Here is a 12,157-nt window from a genome sequence, read left to right on the forward strand (position 1 = left end):
GAATTCCATTGAAAAGGATAAGGACATTGATGTTTTCAAAAGAAGATATTGCAGTCGTGGCCGAGTGGTTAAGGCGTCTGACTCGAAATCAGATTCCCTCTGGGAGCGTAGGTTCGAATCCTACCGGCTGCGATTTTTCTTTTGCATTTTTGCAAAATAATTGTTAAATAAATTTAAGAATAAATACCAATCATTTTATCCGTGTACATTTAAATTTTGTTATTTCTTCAAAGGCTTTTAATTCTCCATATTATTTTAATTTGTTTATAAAACTTTCTTTAAAAAAACATAAAAACAAACTCAAAGATAAGTAAACTCTTATCTTATAAATATTTTTTATCTGTCAAAATTTTTATCGTACTAATTAAAAGAGTCCATAAAAAAATTTATAATCTCAAAATTTATCATTATTTCTTTCAAAATATATTATTCGATTTATTTATTTAAAGAAATATTATATTTTTATTTTAAATAACTAAAATAAAATTTATATAACAAGATGTTCTTTTAGTATTTTTTTTAGCTCTATATAAAATTGAGTACATTCGTAAAAATAAAATAAAAAAAAATAATCGATTAAGAGCATTCCAAGTCAATCGAAAAACTGACCAAGTAGAAATTTTTATTTTTTTCTCCATCGTATTTGATGTTGATGGACTTTTTTTTTTTTTTTTTAGAAATAACAACAAAAGACAACGAGAGAGTATTTTTTAGTTTTGAAACAATGAGTGTACAAGTTTTCGAACATGACCAGTTTATTTTCCCCAGTTAAAATCAATACTATATTGCAGCTTTGTTCTAAGGTGTCCATATGCTCGTACAATCACATATATATATATCTTTTAAACTTAAATTCCAAATTATCCAGATGATCGTAAATCTTTTAAAGTCAAAGACTGTGAACAAGTAATTTTTTATTGCTTCAAAGTAACATATATTAAGATAATAAAAACTTTTAAAATAGTTTTTAATTTATTTTAATTATAAATTTAAAACGAAAACCAATATAACAATTAAAATTATTATTTATTGTTTAACGTTTTATAGATAAATAAAATTTACAAGTAAAATAATTTTTTTTTTCTATCTTTTCAAATTAAAATGACTAATTGTTAAATATAAACATTGAAAAAAGCATCATCATCATCGTATGATAATCGTAGTAATTGCATTATCAATACACGTGTTTTTAAAGTTAATTAGACACGTGTAAAAAATGTGTAAATTAAAATAAAGAACGAGCCTCTTTCACGTGATAATCAATACAATGATCTTTGTTTAACTGATAAAAGTATTATTTATCAATTTTAAATACTTGCAAATGTTTAATTATTGCAAAATATATATCAAGACTTTTTTTAAAAATAATGACAAATAATAAAAATAATAAACACAGATAAAATTTATAATTTATTCATTAAAATTTCTTAATAAACAAAATATAAAAAAATGGTAAAATAAAATTAATGGAAAATTTGTAAAAAAAAAAACATTCATTCAGTTTATTTTTTTTTTTTTCAACAATGTTAATAAATATTTGAACCTAAGAATAAATATTTTGACCTTTGGTAAATTGAAGGAGGTGATAAATAATTGTGCAATTTATTGCCGGATATTGAGGGATTATAATAAGGTTGACAAATAAGTTTAAATTATTTAAAAAAAAAAATAATAACCTTATCAATATGACGCCAGTAAAACCTTCTGAAACAACAATGTTATTGGTATATACATGTGTAATGGCATAATCATTTTTTTTTTTTTTTTTTAATATTAATAATTTTTTTCTATGTACATATAATCAAGTAATGCGCGCGCATATCCCCGTTTTTTCCCGCCAACTCGCGGATGCTATATATGACGTCATGATAGTAGGTCGGGGCACTCAGCCAACAGCTCAAATCAGTAACTGAGGAAATTTTTTCAGCTCTTATTTTTAATACGTAAGAAATTAATTTCATATTTATTAATAATTTTTATCCCTTTAAAAAAACAATTTTATTTCGTTGCAGTTTCAACTCATTTATAATTTTTTAAATTAATTTATTGTTAAGTATTAATATCTATTGTCTAGATTTTATTATTTCATTGTTAATAAATTATAAAATTATATATTTTGATAACTTCAATTTTAATTAACATTCAATAGATTATTGTAATTTAAAAAAAAGAATTAAAACAATTTTTAAAGTTAAATAATTTAGCTTATTTTTGGTGGTATTTAAATTTAATTTTATTATTATTTAAATTTTATTTATTTATTTGTTTGTTAATAATAATAATAGTAATAATTTTTTAAATATTTTTCATAGAAATAATTGCAAAAATGACACCAACACCAGCTGTAACTCCAAGCATGGCAGATTCGCTGGAGCAGATGTCGAAAATCGATACAATTAAACTTCGCGAAAGACATATTGGGTAAGTTTTATTAAACAACAATATTTCAAATATTAATTATAATAAAAAAAATTAAAATTTATCCATATTTTTGGATATTAGAAAGTATATTTTACTTATTAATTATTATTTTTTTTAATATCATATCAATAACGTTTGTTTGTTTTAAATTAAAATTAACAAACAAGTATATTAATAAAAATTTGTTATCTATTGTTTTTTTTTTTTTTTATCAACACACACTGAAACAATATAATTGATAAAATTTGGAGAAATATTTAAATACAGGAAGTTATTAAATATGAAAGTAAAAAAAAAAAGTTTAAATTCATGTTTAAATTCACTTCACTTCCAGCAGGATGTAATTTATCAAACAAATATGTCGATAGGGGTTTATATTCGATAATGGTAGATGACACTGGATGAATTCGATCTACGTTTAAATTAGCATATTATCATGCTCTTGTTGAACTGAATTACCAGATAAAATGTCAGACATAATTCATTGTTGAATAACACTAAAGACAAAAATAATATATCTGCAGTTGAATATGAAAATACCTCAATGTTAAATTAAATTTCAATATATATATAAATTATGATTTTCACTAAATTATATAGATAATATTTTCACGTGCTGATAGAGCAATTAGTGACACGTATATTTTAATTTTTTATCAGATAAAAAAAAAAGAAATAAAATTGCATTTTTATCATATTTCTTTAGCTAAAAATAAACTTAAATTATATTTTTCCATTTCAGACAATCTTGCAAGCTGTTTTACAAAACAAATCCGCTTAAAATTATCAAAGCTAGCGGACAATATATGTATGATGAGAGAGGAGAACGTTATCTAGACTGTATCAACAATGTAGCACATGGTAATGATAAAAAAATAAATTTTTTATTTTTCATTTAATTGAATAAAAATATTAAAATTTCATAAAAACTTTCTTAAAATTAATATCAGTGATATACAGAACCGGGAAGTTCGTCTGTTATTTTAATTTGCCGTAAGCACCATGGAAACATGGTGAAATATAGTTAAAAAAAAAAAGACGATCTGAACCTCGTACATGGAAAAAATGGCCTTTATTTTTTGGCCTCTTAAAAATGGCCTTATATTTTTGGCCTTTTTGAATGGCATTATGTTTTTAGCCTCTTAAAAATAGCCTAAAAAGATGGCCTTATTTTCATTGGCCCTTTAAAATGGCCTCATATTTTTGGCCTTTTTAAGTGGCCGTATGTTTTTGGCCTCTCAAAAATGGTTAGTTTTTTAAACTAAAATAAATGTATTTAAATGAATAATTTCTTAGACCAAAAAACATGAGGTCATTTTTAAGAAGCAAAAAAAAGGCCATTTTTAAAGGCCATTTTTAAGAGGCCAAAAACATAAGACCATTTAAAAAGGCCAAAAATATAAGGCCATTTTTAAGAGGCCTAAAAAAATAAGGCCATTTTTTCCATGTACAAGGTTCAGATCGTCTTTTTTATTAACTATATTTCACCATGTTGCCATGGTGCTTACGGCAAACTGAAATAACAGACGAACTTTCCGGCTCTGGTGATATATAATATATATATTTACGTATTTGTAAAAAAAAAAATTTGACACGCTTTTGATAAACTTTGACTTGGGCAAACGTTGCAGTAACAGTGATAACACTGTATTAATAAACTTGATGACTCATAATATATTTATAATCAATTAAAAAATATTGTTATCATAAACATAATTATAATAATTTTTTTTTTTTTTTAAATTTCAGTTGGTCATTGTCATCCTGATGTTGTAAGAGCTGGACAAGAACAAATGTCATTATTATCAACAAATAATCGTTTTTTACATGATAATCTTGTTGTATGTGCACGTCGTTTGACATCATTAATGCCAAAATCACTGTCAGTTTGTTATCTTGTTAATTCTGGTAGTGAAGCAAATGATTTGGCACTACGTCTTGCTGAGGCACATACTGGAAATAATGATACAATCGTACTCGACCAGTAAGAATTTAATATTAATATACATTTACTTATAATTTTAAAAATAAATTTTAACAAATTATGCTATTCATAGTTTTATATGTATAAACAAAAAAAAAAAAAAAGAAAAAAGCAATTTTTTGTGAAAGATATTTGAATGGAAGTTCCAGACAACGTCCAATGTTTATTATTTTTTTAAAATTAGAACTAATATTTGCAATTTTATTTTTTGCTTTTTTTCAGTCTATGAAGTCTATGAATTAACAAGAACTTGAAAGAAAACAACAACAAAACAACATAAACAATCAACAACAACTTGGACTATTGTTTTTCATTAAGTGGGATGACTATCAATAATCTTCTTGTCATTTTAGGCGACACAAAAAACGACATATGTGAGACGTATATGCTTTTTAAGAAAAAAAAAAAAAACAAAATTTAATAATAATTTATATTTCTTAATTTTTGAATAATAAGTTTATTTAATTTATAAATACTAACAAAAATATTCATCAACAGGATGTGGAAATTGGAATTTTTTTTTTTTTTTGATTTTTTTGAATTGATGCTATTTTTCAGGGTCGTTTTTTCAGAGATGGAATGCCAAAGGCCATTTACCATCAATACTCTGGGGAAATAAATTATATATATATACATATATTTGAATAGTTATTTAATATACGTATATATATATAAAATATTTTTAATATTAATATTTAAATAAAACTATTTTGAGAAAGATTTATCTAATTTGTAATTATTTTATGATTTTAGTGCTTATCATGGACATTTGACCTCAATGATTGACATCTCACCTTACAAATTCAATCAATTAAAAAATGGCAAAAAAGATTGGGTTCATGTGGTAAGAATTTAATTACGAAATTTTATAAACTTTTATATTTTTTTTTTATCATTATTATATACTGTAAAAAAATGTTAAATTAATATTGGGTATAAATGCAAATTGAATATTTAAAAAACAAAGCCAATTTCATTCACATTTTTTAAACTTTATTTCACGCTTTTTTATATTTTGAAAAAAATATCAATTTATCATTCAACAATGTTTAAAACATTTATATATTTTTTTTTGTCAACGATTTTTCTTTGAGACTGTGGGTTAAAATGTATTTTATTACTTTAGGCTCCTTGCCCAGATGTATATCGTGGAAAATATAGAGACGTTGACTATCCAAATGAGGATCTTGGAGAAAAATACGCCAATGACGTGAAAATAATTTGTGATGATGTTCAATCACGTGGAAAAAATATTCGAGCATTTATTGCTGAGAGTCTTATGTCAGTTGGTGGTCAAATATTACCACCAAAAAATTATTACAAAAATGTTTATCGGTAAGTAAATAATGTAAAAAATTGAATATAAAAAATAGACAAAAATTAATTAGAAACATACAATTGTCAATTTAATTTATCAAATGTTTTAATAAAGAATGAAATTTTTCTATTTATATTATAAACAAACAGTTACGTAATAAAAATTTAAAACTAATTTCAGACATGTTAGAGAAGCCGGTGGTGTTTGTATTGCGGATGAAGTTCAAGTTGGCTTTGGAAGAGTTGGTAACCACATGTGGGCATTTCAGCTTTATGGTGAAGATATAATACCAGATATTGTTACAATTGGAAAACCAATGGGTAATGGACATCCAGTTGCAGCAGTTATAACAACACCAGAAATTGCAAGAAGTTTTACAAATACTGGATTGGAATACTTTAATACTGTGAGTATATATATATATTTAATTTTTATTTAAACTGTCGATTCATTAAATATAAATTGAAAACAATTTAACTGTTAATGAGCAAATATACAAATTTCATTTTAAATATATATTGTTAAATTGTAGTTACGAACAAAACCAATGACCACTATATTGTGTATGCTGATTTCATTCATCAAAGTTTTTTCATTTTGTAAATTGGATTTTCGATAGTCAATACAATTTGAGTATTTACTTGATTGTACTGTACAATATTTGTCCAATATTCCAACATATCGATTTTCATTTTACTTGCACCACAGTAATACATATATTTACTTTTTTATGAATATTTTTTATCTTTATAAAATATTATTATCGTTATTTAGATATTTTTTTGTAACTTTATTGTGACATTTTATTGTCATTATATTATGGACTTTATCAAGGCTATTAACAATTTAAAATATTCGATAAATTTAAATTTAAAGCTCGTGTATTTTTTGTTTGATTAAAAAAAGATAAAAAAAGTTCTGTTAAATGCAATTCTCATGCACACAAACGAGCATCATTCCAATATCAACAAACTCTCATATTTTTATGTAAAAAGAATTTATTAATAATATAATTTCTAATTGGAATGATATTTATTTTTTAACAATAATTTTAGTATGGTGGAAATCCTGTATCTTGTGCGATTGCAAATGCAGTAATGGATGTTATTGAACGTCAAGGTTTACAGCATCATGCTGCTCAAGTTGGTCATCATTTATTATCTGAATTACATAAATTGACAAAAAGAAGAAAAATTATTGGTGATGTACGTGGAATTGGACTTTTTATTGGAATTGAATTGGTACGTGATAGAAAAAATAGAACACCAGCAACTGCTGAAGCAACACATGTTGTTTCACGTATGAAAGAAGAAAAAATTCTCATTAGCAGTGATGGACCAGATAATAATATATTAAAATTAAAACCACCAATGGTTTTTACAATTGAAAATGCTGATAAATTTGTTAAAATATTGGATAATGTTTTACAAGAATTTGAAGATGATATTGATACGGTAAATAATTTTTTTATATAAAATATAAATTATTTAAAAAATCCAAAAGTCAAAACACAATATAAATATTTAATTTTTAATTTTCTTTTAGATTTTTTTACCGAAAAAAATATTAAAGACAATTATATCTCCTGTTGATATTGATCCTACTGAAATGAACAAACAAAAAAAAATTCGAGCAAGTTAATTAGATACAGCTGCGTATCCATTACTAAACTATATTTGTTTTTCTTTTTTTTTTTTTTTTGTTTTATAAATTTTATATAGTACAATAGTTAACAACTAAATTATACAAATAATTTTTTATACGAAATTTTAATTGTTAGGATTTGTAGATTAAGTTTTTTTGTTATTTTGTATTTAAATTTTTGACTATACTCAATGTTTCCAATGGAAATATAGAGTATGTAATTTTATTTAAAATTTTAATCTTTTATTTTATGTAAATTACAATTTTATTATGATTTTATATATTTTTTTCTTTCTTGTTTAATTATAGAATAATATGAGAATAATAAATAAAATACAATAAAAAATTTAACACATATTTTATTAATTTTATTCAATGTTAGAAATTCCTTGTTGTAATGTTATGAAAAATTATTCAAAAATTAATATATGCTTGAAGAAATATTATCAAAGTTTTAGGATTTTATAGTGTTTATAAATTTATGTGTGCTTTCAAGTTATTAATTTTTAATATAATTTATTATTTTAACATTGAGTGAGTAAATAAAATATATTCACCATGATTATTGTCTTTTGTGTTGTAAATTTATTCTAAGAAATACTCATTAAAATTAAAATAAAATTGAATGAAAAGTTTGTATGAGTTCAAGCTATGATATACCCAATCTCATGTATATTTTTTTTTTTCTAAAAGTGATATAAACAACACCACAAGAGAAAAATATAATCAAAGCTAAAAAAAACTTTAACAACTTTTTTAAAAAGTTGTCAGGGTATTAAGAAATATTCCAATCCAAATAGATGACAAGAAAAAAATACAATTTTTATGTCACGTATAAAAATAAAATAATGCTTTTTGTGTTTTCATTCAAGGCTTTTATTTTATTTTTTGTTATAATTTAATTAACTAATCCAAGCTAGGCCATATAAAGTTTGTTGTTAAAATCGTTTTTTTTTTTTCTACCTGTGTTTTTATCTGCACGAATACCCATGGTAATAAAAAAATATCTGCGTAATTTTTTTGTGTTTCTATGCGTGTTTTATATGGATAATTAGAACAGAAAACTCGTAAATAAATCTCTTGGTTTTTCTTTGAATTTTCTGGATACAGAAAAATTATTAAGACCAGTCATTTTACGAGGAAATTACATAGAAAGTTTTTTTTTTTACTAAGAATACTCTTGATGATTAGATGTTGGTTTGATAAAAGATCACAAAGCAGTAAAAAAAAAAAAAAACAAAAGTTTACTCTCGTCGTTGAAGTGAATAGACGTTAGAATTCTGAAATTTGAACGTTGAATGCATTCAGATCGTCTTTTCAATAAGTTCAAAAGCTTCTGGGATGTTTATATCAGATATGGACGAAGCAAAGCACTCGTAAAGAGGTACTTCTAACATAACATTAAGGACGATCAAATCAATAGATGTATTATTGTAAACTTTACTCAAACTCATTGACATTTTTTGTTAAAGTTGATAGTTACTAATTCAAAGTTGTATACAAATTTTATTATTATAGTTATATTTTAGTTGAAATTATATTATAATAATAATAAAATTTATTAAATAAAAAATATTTAAATATATTTATTTATTTAATGCAATTTATGTTTGTTTTTTAATTTAAATAAATTTAGATAAACTAAATTTAAAATTAAGCATGAATTACTAGTCAGCACAATCAACTTTATAAACTTTATTTAAACGTGTATGTTTTCATCGACAGCTTTTTGCCTTACATAAAACCTTTCAACTTGTTCTCTGAATATTGCTTGGCTTTTGACTTTCATATATATAACGTCACTATTGTTTACAACTTCAAATGAGTTTTAACGTTACAATGCAATAACAAACTTTTATTTTGATATATAATACATTGGACTTTTTTTGTAATATTAAAAAAAATCTTTATAGAAACAAGTTGTTCAAAAGTTTATGAAATTTTTTCGACAGCTAAGTTATCAAAATAAAGCTATACAGCGTCTAAATTATTTTTTTAATTGTACGAATTAAATTATTATCTAAATATTTTTTGTCGAGAAAAAAAAAAAACTTGTGTTTTTAATTAAACGAATTTATTTTTAATTATTTTTTATCTATAAAAAATGAGAGCAAAATAAAAATTAAATTAAATTTTTCAGTAACTATCAAGTCTAAATTCACAAAAAAGAAAAGAAAAAAACAAACGTATTAAGTTTTATTTTTTAATTTCAAATAACTAGGTTTTTCTTTGTTACTATTATTTGGATTACGTAATATTATTATTTCGTATCTTTTTGTATATAGTTCAACATCAAACTTTCCTACCACTGGGTATATAACAAAACTATATAGAGAAACTCTTACCTGGAACTTTGCCGAACTATTACGACGATTGTGGCTTGTCGAAACTTTTGGCATTTAGTCTGTCACTAAGCTTATTTTTACAGTAAAACGTCCTGAATTTATTATATATCTCATGCTTCTTAAAATACTATCTACTATCGTCTTCAAGCATATTTTAAAGATACACTCGTTAAGATTTTCAATATATAAGGTCTTACAAATTATTTTCTTTTTTTCTATTTTTTAAAGAATTACTTTAAATTGTTATAATATTGTTGGTGGCTTGTATAATAAGTATTCTTGCGTGAATAACCTAAATAATTAATTGATATATGTATATATTATTTTGACGACTTGATTATTATTGTTACGAAATGGAAATCGGAACAAAAACAAAAAAAAAAGAAAAAGAAAACTGCGATAAAAAAATCTGATGATAATTCAATTGCAAATGATGAATTAAAAACAATTACTAACAAAATTGAATCATCTAATGATAAATTAAAAAATATACTGCAACTAACAATCGTAAAACTTAATTCTACGAGAAAATAACTGATACGAAATATCGATAATTTCAGTAGATCAACATTACGTAAAAATATGAAATGACTTCTCTGGTGAAAATGATTTCTCCGATTTTCTTCAATTTTTAAGAATCGGAGTAATTCAGAGATAATTGGAGAAAAATCGAAGAAAATAGGAAAATCATTTCCACCAGGGTTATATTTGATTCATGAATTAATAAATTAATGAATTTATAAATCTCTAGCATTTTTCGCTTAAAAGATGACAATTTTTTTGTTCATTAATTATTATATATAAGTAGCAATCTCATTCAAATTTCAGAATTATCAAAATTGTTAAAGCTAATTAAAACGAGGCTAAATGATTTAGTAGAGTTTCTGAATTTTTTCCATTCAACTTTTTCTCCATGTTTTAGTTGAGTTTATACTATAATAATAATAAAATTTATTAAATAAATATTTAAATATATTTTATTATATTTTATTTATTTAATAAATAAATATTTCAAGACTAATTATTTAAGTAATCACATTATACTTTCACAATCAGGTCATTGAAATAGATGGTGGCGTAATTCATCGTCCATCATCTGATGAAGAAAATCACCAAAAATTATTTTTGATGATACTGTTGAAATCAACATACTTAAAAAGGATTCTTCAATTAAAATGACCATTATCATTGAGATTTAATACTGTTGTCATATTGAACGCTTCAACCATTTTTATATGTTGTAAATGGAGGCTTTAAAGAATTGCCATTAATAAATTTATAAATTTCCAGATTTTGTTGCTTAAAAGATGACAATTTTTTTGTCCATTAATTATTATATATGGGTAGTAATCTCTGTTCCGTCGGACGTTGAGATACAATACATGTACTCAGTTTACCTCTACATCAAGGGAAAAAGTCCGCCTATCTCGCTTGCTACTGCCAGGCAAGTAAAGGATAAAAGGGACAATGATACCTGGACTCACATTAACTCTCGAATATCATTGCCGAATGACGTCGTGTCGATATACACATAATATTCGTGCAAGAACTATTCGGCGTTGAAACAGAGAGTGTGTGTGTGTGTTCGGGATCTAACCGAGTATTCGGATGTACATGAGATGGCCACATATACATCTGAAGAAAGGTTTGAATCAAATTATAACGATTTAATACATTGAGTTTTATATTCGCCAAGACGAATTAGAAAACTACAGGCCATCGGGCCCAGACAACATGAAGGCAGCATGTTCAAACAGTTCGAAGGGAGAGAAAGAGAGAGAAAAAGATAATCCTTAAACATCCTAAACATTATTCCTAAAAAAAAAATTTCATAAAGGTTCAAATGATAATGAAAAATTTCTTAAAATTCGTTGAAAAATTAATTATTAAACCAAGTGCGTAGATGATGATAAATCAACAAAAAATCTTATTCAACAAATATCAACACAATCATCATCATCATCAAAACTTGATGAAGGTTTGACAAAATACATATATACTTTTAAGTTTTTTTTTAACATTTTATATATTATATAAAATAATACCCTGGTGCAAATATTACTCCGGCATTTCTCCGTTTTTGGCCCATTTCCGAAGAAATTACTCCAGCATGAGGTTGGTGGCGGAGAAATATTCCGGGATAAAAGTAGTGGCATCACTATACTATACGATTCGATACGACTATACGATTTTCTCCGGATTTTTCCGGACTTCTCCGGAGAAAATTTGGAGAGATTATTTCTACCAGAGTTATTATTACTAACCTCTTTAATTATTTAATTATATTTAATTATATTTAATTAATAAAATAAATATTAAAGGTAAAAAAAGAATGTTGATGATAAAAATGTATTGGAATCACCACTGGAATCAGTATCTACAGAAGACTTCTTTAACAAGTATTGTTATGTTATATATATATATATATTACTCAAAATACATTAC

General features: G+C 24.2%; 1 protein-coding gene and 1 non-coding gene across 2 annotated transcripts; both read left to right on the forward strand.

The window, feature by feature from the left end:
- The first annotated feature begins 50 nt into the window (after positions 1–50).
- Positions 51–132, forward strand: Trnas-cga. Its single transcript has one exon. It is a non-coding gene; the product is annotated as a tRNA-Ser (tRNA).
- A 1,724-nt stretch (positions 133–1,856) lies between these two features.
- LOC122854812 (5-phosphohydroxy-L-lysine phospho-lyase) lies at positions 1,857–8,000 on the forward strand. The gene is made up of 9 exons (XM_044155795.1): positions 1,857–1,943; positions 2,313–2,421; positions 3,164–3,282; positions 4,171–4,405; positions 5,159–5,249; positions 5,532–5,740; positions 5,904–6,129; positions 6,779–7,177; positions 7,269–8,000. The coding sequence occupies exons 2-9, from the start codon at positions 2,327–2,329 to the stop codon at positions 7,362–7,364; spliced, it is 1,470 nt and encodes a 489-aa protein (XP_044011730.1). The 5' UTR covers positions 1,857–1,943; positions 2,313–2,326; the 3' UTR covers positions 7,365–8,000.
- Positions 8,001–12,157: the final 4,157 nt, after the last annotated feature.

Source organism: Aphidius gifuensis, linkage group LG4 (assembly GCF_014905175.1).
Source record: "Aphidius gifuensis isolate YNYX2018 linkage group LG4, ASM1490517v1, whole genome shotgun sequence".
Taxonomy (NCBI): Eukaryota; Metazoa; Arthropoda; class Insecta; order Hymenoptera; family Braconidae; genus Aphidius; species Aphidius gifuensis.

Excerpts from the sequence above, each read along its gene's own strand:
- LOC122854812 (XM_044155795.1), top strand. The coding sequence starts at position 2,327 with ATGACACCAACACCAGCTGTAACTCCAAGCATGGCAGATTCGCTGGAG. Across the intron at positions 5,741-5,903 it reads TATTACAAAAATGTTTATCG|ACATGTTAGAGAAGCCGGTG; the intron begins GTAAGTAAATAA and ends AACTAATTTCAG. Across the intron at positions 7,178-7,268 it reads TTGAAGATGATATTGATACG|ATTTTTTTACCGAAAAAAAT; the intron begins GTAAATAATTTT and ends ATTTTCTTTTAG.